This window comes from Propithecus coquereli, unplaced genomic scaffold (assembly GCF_000956105.1).
Source record: "Propithecus coquereli isolate 6110/MARCELLA unplaced genomic scaffold, Pcoq_1.0 Scaffold518, whole genome shotgun sequence".
NCBI classification, from domain to species: Eukaryota; Metazoa; Chordata; class Mammalia; order Primates; family Indriidae; genus Propithecus; species Propithecus coquereli.
The window spans coordinates 1,261,138-1,274,881 of record NW_012151041.1 but is presented as its reverse complement, the minus strand read 5'-3'; the positions used below and the strand labels follow the sequence as shown (position 1 = coordinate 1,274,881).

Sequence of the window (13,744 nt, the reverse complement as noted above, 5' to 3'; positions counted from 1 at the left end):
GGACACATGGGAGAAGGAGCAGATGGGACTGCGGCCCTCCAGGGACTCAGGCTGGTGGGGGGGCAGCCCAGCTGACGTCCCTGAGGGACAAGAGGCTGCTCTCGTGGGGTGTGTCCATCCCTATAGTCAAGGGGGCAGGTCCCACAGCAGGCTCGGCACACGCCGGGCCTTCCTCCCAGGTCAGTGTGGCCGTCTCCGCTGTCGTCACTGTCAGCGTCACTGCTATTGGGAGAGGGCAGCCAGTGACATGGACCCTGCCCAGCACAGCCCACAGCTGCTGACACCCCGGGAGGGAGATTGTTCACCAAATACAAAATCAGGAGGTGCCTGACCTGCCTGAGGAGATTTTGGGGCTGGCGGGCCAGGGAGCCGAACCAGGGACCACCCAGGACACGTGGCCACCCTCCCTGGAGGGACCAGAGCCAGGCTGGCCAGGATGCATCAGCTCTCCCATCCCTCCTCTCTCCAGATCAATTTCAGATTGTGCCCCTGCAGTTTTCCAAGGACCTGGATGCCAACAACCCCAACACGCCCGAGTGGAGGGAAGACGTGGGTCTGGTGGTCACCCGGCTGCTCTCCAAGGTGCCTGGAGCCTCCCCAGCCCCAAGGGTGCCTCTGGCTCCCAGAGAAACTCGAGGGCCCCGGGCGCCCAGGGCAGGGTGGGCGGGTGGTGCTGCCCGGGGCACGGTGCTCTGGCCTTAGGCAGGCTGGGGGGAGAGGAGCCTGGAAGCCAGGTGGGGCTCCACCTACGGGGGGACTGACAGCTGGAGCACCACCTCATGGGGGAGGGACAAGATGCATCCTCCGTGCACCTCTAGTGAGCACTAGCTGTTTGCAGAAGACCCGGTCGCCGTCCTCCAATGGCCCCAGAGTCTCTTTAAAGTGATTATCATTTGTTCACTGAATTTTGTTTCTGGGCCGGACACTGGAGACAGAGAGATCAGATGTGACCACACCCCTCAGGGAGCTGACAGAGGCAGACATCAGGCGGACAGTAGGACACCCGAGGGCTTTGGCTCCCCAGTGAGAGAAAGACCAGTCCCTAGGGCCCTCTATGGCCGTCGCAGGCTGAGGGCCACTCTGGCCATGCTTTCCCTCATCCTGTGAACAATGCTGGTAAAACTGTCCTGGGCACTAAGGGTGAATAGGAGTTTGCAGGATGAAAGTGCGTAGAGTGGGACTTCCAGGAGGCAGAGGGCCCCACATGAGCAGTGCCTTATGGGTGAGGGAGCTGCACGTGGGCATGTGGCCGTGGCCGGGCCTGGGATGGTGGGGAGAGACAGTGGGAGGCAGCTGGAGTTGGGGACCAGGCGGTGGGCCCAGAGTGCTGTGGCGAGGAGCCTTGACTCGCCCCAGTGTCCGGGAGGACGTTAGCGAGGGAGGGCCTTGCTCTTACTGGCACAGGGCAGGCCTGTGTAAGGACTGTGGCACAGGGCAGGCCTGGCCACGGGGAGGCTGGTGTGGGCGGCAAAGGCCCAAACCCAGGCAGGAGCCTGGGTGCAGGAGGTGGCGCAGGAGCCATCCCATGGCATGCAGGGGTCGGGAAGGGCTTGCAGGACAGATGACCAGGACTCAGACAGGCCAAGAGGGGAGGAAGGTGCTCGTTGGGGGCCCGGCATGTGACAGGAGACAAGGAAGACAGGCGGATCAAAGTGGCTTGCCTGTCCCCACAGGAGACCGGCGTCCCCGAAGAGCTGCTGGTGACCGTGGTGAAGCCAGGGCTGCCCACCTTAGCTGACCTGTATGTGCTCCTTCCCCCTCCCAGGCCCACCAGGAAGAGGAGCCTCACAAGTGACAAGGTATGTCCTGTGGCCATGTCCTCCCCGCACAGGCGAGGGCTTGGTGTCATCCCAACAGGGACCTCTACAGGGCTCATCACATGAAGGCTTATTCTCACCACATCGTGATCCGACTCAGGGCACTGGCCCCTCCACCTTGTGGTCATGCCCTGGAAGCCACCAGCCTCCAAAGTCACTGTCACACAGGGAGTGAGGGGCAGGGGGCCCAGCAGATGCGCCCATGCCCTCTCCCATGTCATTGGCCAGAGCTGGTCACATGGCCCCAGCCTGCCTGCAAGGGGTGCTGGGAAGCGAGGGTGAGCACCGTGCAGGAGGACACCTGGGCACAGGTCTCAGGACAGAGCAGAGCTCAGCCCCCGTGCAGTGAGCAGACGTCGTATTGCATGGGACAACTTCCAGATAGCCCTCGTGGAGGGGTGGCAGACCTGCTGGGTGACAGGTGTGGGAAGAGGACTCAAAGATGGAGCATAATCCCGTCGTGCCCACTAGGGTGGCTAGAATTAAAAAGCAGACAGTCCCAAGTGCCGGCGAGGAAGCAGAGAAGTCAGCACCTCACGCTGCAGGCAGGAGTGGTGTGGCCGCCACAAAGGACAGTGTGGCAGTTCCTCGGTAAGTGACCCCTGGAGTTACAAGTGACCTGCAGTCCCACTCCTAGGTGCCCACCCGAGAGACACGAAAACATCCGTCCATACCACGACATGTGAACGGTGTTCCCGGTAGTCATTCGTTGGAGCCAAAAAGTGGAAACAGCCCGACGTTCAGCCTACGACGGAGAAACGAAACGCGGTCTGTCCCTACGACGCGACAGTCTTTGCCCACAGAAGCAGCGAAGTGCCGACGCCTGCTATGGCGCGATGACCTTGGAAACCTTGTGTTAAGTGAAAAAAGCCAGTCACAGAAAACTATATATTATTAATATCTGATCCAGAAATGTCCAGAACAGGCCACTCTACAGAGAGACAGAGGAGAGGTGCCGGGGCCGGGGGAGGGGAGCGGGGGTGCCTGCTAACGGGTAGGGGCCTCTTTCGGAAGTGATGAAAATGTCTAGGAATTAGATATGGTAACAGTTGCACATTTTGGGAACATATTAGAAAGCATTGAGTTATACACTTTAAAAGAATAAATTTTATATCAATTCCTAAAACATAAACTAGAAGCTCATGTAGCCTCTGGACTATTCGTGGAGACCGATGCTCTCTCAGGTGATCAGGAAAGAGTGGCAGCCCCGAGGTGGGGCGGCACACACCCCAAAACCCCGTGGGGCTCAGAGGCCCATTTCACAGACAAAAGAAATGAGGCTGGGTGAGGGCCACCGTCAGGAAGAACCAGAGACATAAAATCAGTACCATCTGTACACACTGACAACAGCCCGTCCTCCAAAGAAATCAAGAAAGCAAGCACATTCACAGTAGCATCCAAAAAATAAAAATAAAATAAAATAAAATTTAACCAAGGAGGTGAGAGACCCGTACACTGAAAACTATAAAACACAAATGAAAACGTTTGAAGAAGACACAAATAAATGGAAAGATATCCTATGTTCATGCATTGGAAGAATTCGTATTATTGAGATGTCTGTGCTGCCCAAAGTGATCTACAGACTCAATGCAATCCCTATCAAAATTCCAATGATATTTTTCATGAAAACATCCTAAAATTTGTGTGGAACCACAAAAGACCTGGAATAGACAAAGCAATCTTGAGCAAAAAGAAAAAAGCTGGAGGCCTCACACACCTGATTTCAAAATATACTACAAAGCTATAGTAACCAGAACAGCATGGGACTGGTGTAAAAAGAGACACATAGACCAAGGGAACAGAACAGAGAGCCCGACAGTAACGCTACACACTTACAGTCAGAGTTTAGACAAAGGTGTGAGGAACACGCAGTGGGGAAAAGAGAATCTCCTCAGTGAACGGTGCCGGGAGACTGAATATTCCAAGGCAGAAGAGTAGCAGTACACCCTTATCTCACTTCACATGCGAAAATCGACTCCAGTGAAATAAAGGCTGAAACATAAGACCTGAAACTGTAAAACTACTGGAAGAAAACAGGGGAAAACTTTACGACACTGGCCTGGGCAATGATGTTTTGGACACAACCCCAAAAGCACAGGCAACACGAGTAAAAATAAACGAATGGGATTACGTCCAACTCAGAGCCTGCGCAGCCCCGGCAGCAAGGATCAGCATGAAGAGACAGCCTGGGGTGGGAGAAAATATTTAAAACCCACACACCCAGCAGGGGCTAATATCCAAAATACATAAGGAACTCAAACGACTCCATAGCAAGAAAACAACTAACCCGATTAAAAAGTAGGCAAAGGACCTGGATAGACATTTCTCAAAAGAAGACACACAAATGGCCAACTGGTATGTGAAAATGCTAAATGTGGCTGATCTTCCTCTGAAGATTAGAACCACAATGAGATGTCCCCTCGCACCTGTTAGCGAAAGGACAGAGATGACAAGTGTGGCAAGAGCCAAGTGTCCAAGCCAGCCCAGCCCCTGCATGGTGACTAGTGCTTGGGGACACACGAAGGGATGAGAGGGACAGGAGAGAGCCCTACTGTGCACCAGGCACCTCCTGTGTTTGTCAGGTCACACCGACCCTGGAGGAGGGTGCCCGTGGTCCACGAGGCTGGCTGCTGTCCAGCCACCACCCTTCCAGCCACGGACACCCCCCACCTGCATCCACCACCCCACAATCCAGCAGCACCTCCCGGGATATCCCTCCTTGGGGCGGAGTCTGATTCATCTGCCCCCTCATGTCCTCTTCTCGGTCTTCCACACCCTGGAAGCCTTCCCTGCCCACTGCTGGGGGGGCCTCCTGTAGCAGCCTTGCATGTCCCCAGATTTACACACTCCAGGGCCTGTCTCTCTTACACCTGTTCCCTGCTAAAATGTGAGCTCTTTGAGGACAGGACCACATCTGGGTCAGCTTTGTGTCCCATCAGTGGTTCTTGGTGAAAGTTGGCTGATGGGCCATTATTCCCATTTTACAGATAAGGACACTGAGGCTCAGGGAGGCTGAGTGTCCCCCCAGACCCATGGCTCCAGCCTGTCTGCCCAGCTCTCCCTGGGTACCCATCCCCACTCCCTACTCTGTGCTTTCAGAGACTCGTGGCCATCCAGCAGGTGCTGAAGTCACAGAAGATCAGCTTCCTCCTGCAAGGTGGGGTCCGGGTCCTGGTGGCCCCAAGGGACACAGACACAGGTGAGAGCCCTCGGCCTGGCCTGCGTCCCCCTGTAGGATGGGAGGGTGTGCGTCCTGGCCCCCGGGACAAGGTGCATCACTGTAGGGCTTCGGGCACTGCCTGCATGCTGCTCCTGGTGGGCACGCGCCTCCAAGGAAAGCCACTGGTCCCCAGCCAGGTCAGACCCAGGGCTGCGCTCTCCTCTCGCAGATGCACACGGAGCTCTTATCTGACTTGATACCGATGCTCAGCGTCTCAGATGACCTCTGCCCCCGACCCCTCCGTGGAACTGTCCTCTCAGTCACTTGTGTGTCCTTCCCCTTTGGGGCAGGACACTTTGCTGCCCCATAAGCTGAAGAGCTTTTTTCTCCTCTGTGAAGACACCGTGCTCATTAGGAGACGTGGCAGGTGCGTGCCACGCCTGCGCAGAAGTAGAAAGGGCGTTGGCCACGCCGCAGAGGAAGGACTAGCACATAGGAGTCGGGCCGAGGGGCAGGGGATCCTCCAAGGCCGCAGAGCACAAGCCCCTTGGTCCTTTGTGTCCCGCCATCCCGTCTCAGCAGCACTGGAGAGCCCCCCATCCCCCGCCGGTGCGAAACATCCTGCGTCCACGGGCCAGGCTGGCCGGGGCCCACAGCCGTCGCTAACAGCTGCTTCGCTTGCAGAATCCCAGCGGCTGGCGGGAGGCGGCGGCGGCGGCTACTGGGCCGTGGCGGTGCTGTTTGTCATCGGGCTGTTCGCGGTGGGCGCGTTCATCCTCTACAAGTTCAAAAGGCAAGGCCCCCGCTGCCCTCACCCAGCGGGCTCTGGCGGGGGCTGCACGCGGGCCAGGCCCGGCTCACTCTCACGGGCAACTCTGGAAGGGCCCCCCAGGCAATGGCTTCCCCCCAGAGCTGGGAAGGAGGTGGTGTGAGTTTGACCTCTGATGGGCTGCGGCAGGGAAGGTGCTTGGCCACCCAGCCCCTCCCTGGTTCTGTACCTCTTGCGGGTCCCTGGAAGTGACAGCAGCGACCTACCACCCAGCCAGCACCCATGCCTTCCACTCTGCCTGGGCATCTCAGCCATCAGCTCGTGCAGCTCAACCCATCCTCACCCTCACGGGAGGGACATGGTCCATTTCACAGATGAGGAAACCAAGGCTCAGAGAGGTTAAGTAACTTGCCCAAGGTCACATAGCTGACACAGGCCTGGCCCCATCTGTGCTTCCTCGGCTCCAGTCCAGCCATTCCCTGCGTGTGGCATTTTGTACCAGGTCCTCCACCGGGAGAGGCTCCAGGGTGTCCAGACAGAGCTGCTTGGGGACACCCCGGGTGGGAGCAGACGGGGGCTCATGCCAAGACTGGTGGGCAGCAGGACGGGGGGCATTTATTGACGGGCTTCGGCACCCCTCCTCCCTCCAAGCCTGGTCCTTATCTCTAAATGGGCTGAGCAGCCGCCCCATGGGGAGGAGTCACGGCCATGTGGCATGGGCCGGTCAGTCTGAGCTCACCCAGGCTCTGGAGCTAGGAATGAGTAACAGTGACCAGGCAGCATCACCAGACTCCTTCCCTGCAAATGCGGCCTCCAGACGTGACCCCCACGGCTGGGTCAGCTCCAGGGGCCTCCATCTCCTGGTCAGGGTCACCCTTGAGGACCACAAAAGGAGATGGTTCACGCTTTCCTAGTGCTCGTTTGGAGCCGAGGGCCCTGCCCCCAGCCCCGCCCTTTCCCTGGCCCTGGACCTCTCACCCCCGCTGCCTCTGTCCTTTGTGCACCTCTTGTCTTATAAGCAGTGGTTATGTGTGCACAACACCCCCCGCCCCCTGGTGCCAGGGACTGGCCCAGGTGCTGGAGACACAGGGGGACTGGAAGCGTGTTCAGCAGCTTGTTACCTGCCTGGTTACTTGGCGGCCTGAGCTGCTCTGGAGCACCCGGAGGGCTTCCCTGAGGAGGCAATTTCTGGTGGGGATCCTGAAGGATGAGTAGGAGTTTGCAGGGCAGAGATGAAGCAGGGTCCAGGCTGTGGCCTTTCCTGGTTTCCGAGCTCGCAGAGGCACTGGCTGCCCGACAGGTGCCTGCTGGGGCACTTTCCTACAGGCTAACGAGACAAGAGCGAGCCATCTCTGCCCCTTCAGGGCCTGCACCGAGCACCCTCCACACTGGCTCCCAAGGACCCTGTTCAACCACAGGGCAGCGGGAGAGGACAGAGTCAGTCCCAGAGACCTGGGCCTCGCCTCTGCCCTGCGCCCAGCTCTGAGGCTCTGAGCCTCAGTTTCCTCATCTGTAAAAGGGGCCTCGGAAGGAGCAGGGCCAGGGTGAGCAGATGATGAGGAGGAGGAAGAGGAGGAGGGGAAGACGAGGGAGGGCGGAGAGGGGAGAGGAGCAAAACTGCAGGTCCCACAGGCGTCCCCTGTGCCTTCTCTGCATCACCCTACGCGTTTATCGGGACTCAGGCAGGCCCTCGCAGGCGCGGGGGCCCGGCGCCCCTATGCTGTGGGAGAGAACGGCGGGGAGGCGCCTCTCCCAGGCAGTGCCGTGTGGGAGGCCGATGCTGGCGCTGTCCTCACCCTGGATCTCTCCCCCTTGAGCATCAGTGTCATCTGGGCTTGGTCCCCGCCTGCCTGGGAAATGTGGGGCAGCGGGACAGCCGGCTGCAGAGGTGGCTCGCTGCCCCAGGAGGGGAAGGCAGGCTCGGCCAGGCAAGGTCGGAAGCAGGGAGGGAGACCACGGCAGGGACAGACTCTGGTCTCTGTAAGTGACCTTTCTCCCCATCCTCAGGCCACCGAGGGCCAGATTGTGGCATCTACAAATGCCCCGGGTTTGTTGCACCTGCGTAAAGAGCCTGAATGCCCTGGCCCCAACTCACGCCCGGTGGGTGGGAGGAGGAGGGTGGGGGCCTTGAGGGGCCTTGAAGGTGTCCAGAGACAGGCAAGGGCGCCAGTGGTCGGCCCAGCGCCAGCACACGCAGGCCTCTCACTGAGTCAGTCTGTGCCTGTGTCACCGTGGAAATGGGGAGCACAGTTATAGGGTAAGCGTGTCCCCACCACTCCAGGCCCACCCAGGGCAGCACAGAGAAACACCCCTTTGGCTCTAGCATCCTGAGGCCTCAGGCCCTCGCAGCCCAGGCCCAGTGGCAGTGCGGTGGTCAGCACAGGCTGGGCTGGCTTTGTAACAAACAACCCCATGTCTCAGAAGCTCACAACCACCAAGGGTCCATTACTCAAGCCACATGTCCCCTGGGGACTGGCAGGGGCTTGCCCCGTGTCTCTCAGGAGTCTGGACACACAGGGCAGGCAACTTCTGGCATTTAAATCCCGTGTTTAAGTGTTCCAGGATGAGGGTGACACAGGCCACCTTCAGTCACCCTCAGTGCACAGAGCTAGTCACAGGGCCTGCCCCTCCCCATCCTGCCATCAGACTGTCTCCAGAGCCGGCAGTTGTCAGCGCATCAGAGAAGGTTCTCCTCTCCCACTGAGCCTCCGTCCCCTCATCTGTGAAATGGGACCACCACCCTTTTCTGGGTTCTGATTGGACTAACTGGGGTCCTGTGCCCAGTCTCAGGGGAGACAGAGGGGCCGTGCCTGCCACCTCCCTTTCCCCTGGCGCCTGGAGGGGAAGAGAATCGAGAACAGCGTGACCCTGGGAAGCCCAGACAGGGCTCAGCTGGCGCCTCTCAGAGCGGCCAGCCTTGCACGTGGTGTGGGAATGTGCACCAACGCAGTCAAGGTCGCCGGACGGTGGGGAGATAAAGGAAAGTATGAGGCCCTCTCCCCGCAGCGCACCCTGGGGCCAGTTATGAGAGGAGATGGACAAGCAGACAGCGATCACCAGTTGTCAGGGCAGAGGAAAATCTAGGGCTGAGAGAGCACACCAGGGAGGGCTTCCCGGAGGAGGTGGTTTTGTGTGCAGGGCAGGAGACAGACTCAGGGTTGGTGTAGGTGCCTCTGGAGCATACTTGCACCAGGCACCATACTGGAAGGTGTTGGGGCCCCACCGAGGTTCCAGAGCAGGAGGCTGGGCTGGCTGCCCTGAGCTGAGTGCCCTGCCCCTCCCCCCATCCTACAGGAAACGCCCAGGCAGGACCGTGTATGCCCAGATGCACAACGAGAAGGAACAGGAAATGACAAGCCCCATGGGCCACGGCGAGGACGTCCAGAGCGCCATCCAGGGTGAGGGGTTTGTAGATGACCATCTCGACTTGCAGAGTCTAGGTAATGCCCGCCCCCACCCTCCCGCAGGCCACCCACCTGGCTGCCTGGGGCCAGCAGGGGCTTGGGACACCAAGCCAGGCAGACTTGTTGCATCCCCTCCATCAGACGTGGGTGACGGGATCCCCCAGGGCTGCCTGAAGGGACTATTTCAGGGGCCTTGTGGTAGCTGAGGGCAGTGTGCCTGGCAACGACTAAACAGCCCTGTGCGGCCCACCGAGGCAGGGAAAGCATGGAAACAGGGCTGGCTTCCCCGAGGCTACTGCAGCCTTTTCCACAGCCACCCCTGCTGTTCATGGCAGTGAGGACTTAGTGAGCATCTCACACACGGACATACAGCACAGCGCTTTACAGTTTGCACAGCATTTTCGTTGGCACGATCACATTCACCCCAGCCACGCACAGTGGGAGAGCACAGTCACGTTGTCTATGGCCGCACGACAAACCACCCATCTCCGTGGTGTAACGCCATCATTTATGGCCGTTTTCTCTCGCGGTTTCTGGGGATCGACTGGCCTCAGCCAGGCGGTTCTCTCAGGGCGGCTCACGACGATGCAGTCAATGGCGGGCTTGCAGTGGTCTCAGAGCTTCCTCACTCACGCCTGGCCATTAATGCAGGTGGTCAGCTAGCACCGCACCTGGGGCTGTCACCAGAACACCCGTACGTGGCCCCTCCGTGTGGCTTGGGCTTCCTCGCAACATGGCAGCTGAGTTCTGAGCTTGAATGGAGAGAGCAGCCGCCAGACGGGGGCTGCCTCCCCTTCACAACCTAGCCTCGGAGTCAGGCCCTGTCGCTTGCTTCTTGCTCTGTGGGTCTGCCCACGTTCAAGCGGAGGGGAACAGACTCCGCCCTTGGCGGGGAAGGCCATGCCACACCGTATGCGGAGCACGAGACCATCCAGCACGATGGTCTGCCGCTCTTCCTCTGAAAAAGTGGAGAAACTGAGTCCTGGGAGGGTCTGAGACTCACTGGCAGAGCCCCTGCGTCGGGCAGCACAGCCGGTGCTGGGCTGAGAGGGTGCCTTCCACGGCGGTTTCAGCTCCGCAGCAGGGAGGCAGGCTCTTTTCCAGAGGTGAGGAAATCGAGGCACAGGGATGAACCATCCTTGCTAAGGTCCAGCCCGTGGGGAGCTGGAGCTCCCATCTAGGCAGGCCCCAGAGCCCCGACCTTTGCCCTGCGACTCCCGTCTGCACTGGCTGTGGGGGGACACTGGCTCCCGCCGAGCAGAGCCCGGTGCTCAGGAGGCTCCGCCAGAGCCCTGCCATGGGCGGCCGCAGTCATCGTTCTCCGGCTTTAGAAGTCACTCCTGTCCTGCACCCACACACCCCCAGCACTGTGAGGAGTGGGAATCACTGTCCTCGCATTTTAAAGTATTGAAAGGGACACAGAGGTGAGCCGCTCACCCAGGGCCACACGGCTGACGGTGGATGACCTTGGGCCCAGCCCCAGGTGGGCCCGACCCCAAGACCTATGACCTTCGCTCTCCCCTGAGAGTGGTCGGGGAGCTGAATGGAACTGGCTGGTCACTCCTCCTCCCGCCCTCCCCAGCCATGCTGGGGGCCCCTGGCGTCCACACTGCGGCCGATCGCCCCACATCCACTGGCCAGGTGTGTTCCTCACCTCGGGATGTGTCTATAGCCTGGGGGCACAGCAAGAACCGCAGCTGTCATTTGCGGAGCACTTGCTGGGAGCCAGGCCCCGCTCAGCACCGTCTGGGCCCCATGGGGCAGACACTGGCTTTGTGTCCATTCTACAGATGGGAAAGCTGAGGTCCTCAGCTTAGCTGACCAGGGGTGGAGCCGGGGTGGACCAGGTCTTCGGCTCACAGCCTGAGTGTCCCCAGGCTGGGGTGAGCGCCCTGCACCCAGGACCCCCCACCGCTGGCCCCCACGAGAAGGAGGCGGCACACCCTGCGAGGACCCAGGCCTTCCCCAGTGGACGGGGGTCCTCGCAGGAAGACGGGCTGGCTCTCCGGCCTCTTACAGCTCTCTGCTTTCGAGCCCCTAAAGAGTAACAGCGGCGTGGCACTACTAGGTTGTTTTAATCAAGCCCCAGTGTGCACAGGCATTGCCCAAATGCTGTAGGTGCGTCTTCTCGCACAACCCCACAGACAGGCCTTCCCAGGGCGCCACCGTCACCCTTGAGCTTGAGACAGTGAAGCCCAGGCTCAGCCCTGAAAGGCCCCAGGACCCCACTCGCCCCTTGTCTCTGACATCACTGTGCCCCTCTCTCCTGCTCTCGCCTCCCGGGCCTTGCCATGCCGCGCCCTACAGCACCCACTACCAGGACGGGGCGAAGCCTCAGTCCCTCCCGTGCCCCCTTGCTGTCCATGCCGGAGGTCCCTGTGCAGGTCAGTGGGCACAGCGGGGACTGGCCTGGACCTCACTTCACAGACCCTCCCTCAGGGTCCACCGCTAGCAACAGCACCGGGGAGTCCACTCCTCAGTCACCCCTCCTGCACCTGGCACGGGCTGAGGGGCCCCAGGGATGCCCCCTGCACATGGGCTCGATGCACTGGCTGAGGCCACTACCATGTCCCCGCTCGGCCCTTTTCCCTGCACCCCAGCTGAGGGTGTGTGCTTACGGCACATCTCTCCTGTTTCCTAGGCAACCACTCTGGCGTGGTCCTGAGCATCAACTCCCGCGAGATGCACAGCTACCTGGTGAGCTGATGGCCAGACCTGCCCACACCACTCTTCGTCGTTCCACCCCCCATGGAGGACACATAGCCACAAGCGAAGCCGGCAGCTGGACCAACATCCCCTCAGAAACCTGTGGAAAAGCCCCCTCCTTCAGCTGTGCCCACGCCAGGCGACAGGCACTCCTCCCTCTGATCAATCCAAGCCCACCCGGGCCCACAGGACCCCCTGGAGTGCAGCCAAACTCTGCCCCTCTGGGGTGCCAGGCTTACGGTGGGGACACCAGGCCTGCCTGGGGGACACCAGGCCCACCTCAGGCAGGCTCTGCCCTGGACCCCACACAGGCTGCCCTGGCTGCCCCACGTGCTGTCACCAGGCCCAAGGCCTGGCCTGACTTCTGGCTGAGGTCGGTCCATCCTGGAGCCTGGGCAGGCAGCCCAGCTGCTGCCCCCGCTGCAAGAACTGCCACCCACTCAGACACTTGGCACTGAGGCACCTGTCCCTGCAGGGCCCCTGGGCCCTTCCGGACTTTGCTTCCCTCGTCCTTCCACCATCCCTTTGCGGGCGGCCAATGCCCCTCCAAAGCCCTGGATGCCTTGAGCCAGGCCCTCTTGTCACCACCCTCCAGGGTCTGCTGTCCCACCTCCCGTTAAACTGCAGACGTGTAAATACCTCTCTAGGTAGCTGGCTGCGTGGAGTGTGAGGGGTTCAACTTTCTATTTCTATGGCCAAGCAGTGGCATCTGGGTTGCTTTGTCAGAGCCCCCTTCTAGGGAGCCCCTTTCTTGGAATGCCCAGGGCGCCCTCCCGACCCAGACCCAGACGCTGGCCCTGCTTTCCCCAGGGGATGGGGCAGGGGTGGACGCAGGGAATCAGCACTGCAGGTCCTTGTTCCGCCAGCAGGGGGAGCCCCTGGGGCTTTTCCCACCCAACGGGCCCTCCCCACCCTGGAAGGAGACAGTAACCCCCAGAAGGGTGGGCAGGTGGGGGCAGCCCCCGGATGCACCTCCTTATCGCCTGAGGACCCGTGTGGAGACCAGGCCAGGAGGGGTTAGGATGGCACAGCTGGAAGTGCTGTCAGGAGCATGCCCCTCATTTAGAAGAAGGGGAAACTGAGGCCTAGGGAGAGGAGTGACTTTCCCAAGGTCACAACAAGACAGTAGCAGAGGTGTCCAGAACCAGACCTCTGCTCCCCAGCGCAACACGAGGCCCACTCACCCAGTTTGCCTAGAATCAGGGATGCTAATGCACGTCCAGACACGGAACGTGGGGGAGCTCACCTTTTGCCTTGAAACGGGAAGTCAGTACTTCCCTTCCCCTCACCCCTCCCCCTCCCCCTCCCCTTCCCCTCTCCCAGCAGGGTTCTTGGTGGCCATGGCCACCCTCTCTCTCTCTTGGAGGTGGGGAACGCCGCTGGAGTCCAGGCTAGTGACTCGCTGGCCAGGGAATCTGAGTGAAGGTGCAGACGTTCTCCTGTGCCCCATGGCAGAGCTTAGGGGGCCTTAACCCATTTTCCCCAGAAGTGAAGCAGGACCCGTTAGTGGAGGGGCCCGGGATGAGCCCTCGCACCCACAACAGTGCCACATGGAGGAGGCACTCCACCTCTGTTGAGTGAGTGACCCATGGGGTCCAGGTGGGGACTCCAAATCCACAGGGACCACAGGGACTCGAGCCACACAGCCAAGGTTAGGGTTAGGGTTAAGGTTAGGGTTAGGGTTAGAGCCACTTGGGCCACACAACCAGGGTTAGGGTTTGGGTTAGGGTTAGGGTTAGGGTTAGGGTTAGGGTTAGCAAGGGGTGGAGGCGTCTCAGCTGGACTCAAATCTCTCTCCCCACCCTGCCTGCCCACCAGCTGGGGCTCCTGGACCATCTCCTCCAGAGGTCACCCTGCAAGTTGTCCTCAGGGTCTTCCTGGGGACAGG

At 60.2% G+C, this 13,744-nt stretch overlaps 1 protein-coding gene across 1 annotated transcript in view; it reads left to right on the top strand.

Annotated features, from left to right (window-relative positions):
* The window catches only part of SORCS2 (sortilin-related VPS10 domain containing receptor 2), a 488,162-nt gene extending 476,306 nt beyond the window's left edge, over positions 1 to 11,856 (top strand). The window contains exons 22-27 of the mRNA XM_012656749.1: positions 470 to 582; positions 1,674 to 1,799; positions 4,917 to 5,016; positions 5,662 to 5,770; positions 9,041 to 9,144; positions 11,792 to 11,856. Coding sequence (XP_012512203.1) covers positions 470 to 582; positions 1,674 to 1,799; positions 4,917 to 5,016; positions 5,662 to 5,770; positions 9,041 to 9,144; positions 11,792 to 11,856 — 617 coding nt within the window. The remainder of the gene's footprint in view (positions 1 to 469; positions 583 to 1,673; positions 1,800 to 4,916; positions 5,017 to 5,661; positions 5,771 to 9,040; positions 9,145 to 11,791) is intronic.
* Positions 11,857 to 13,744: the final 1,888 nt, after the last annotated feature.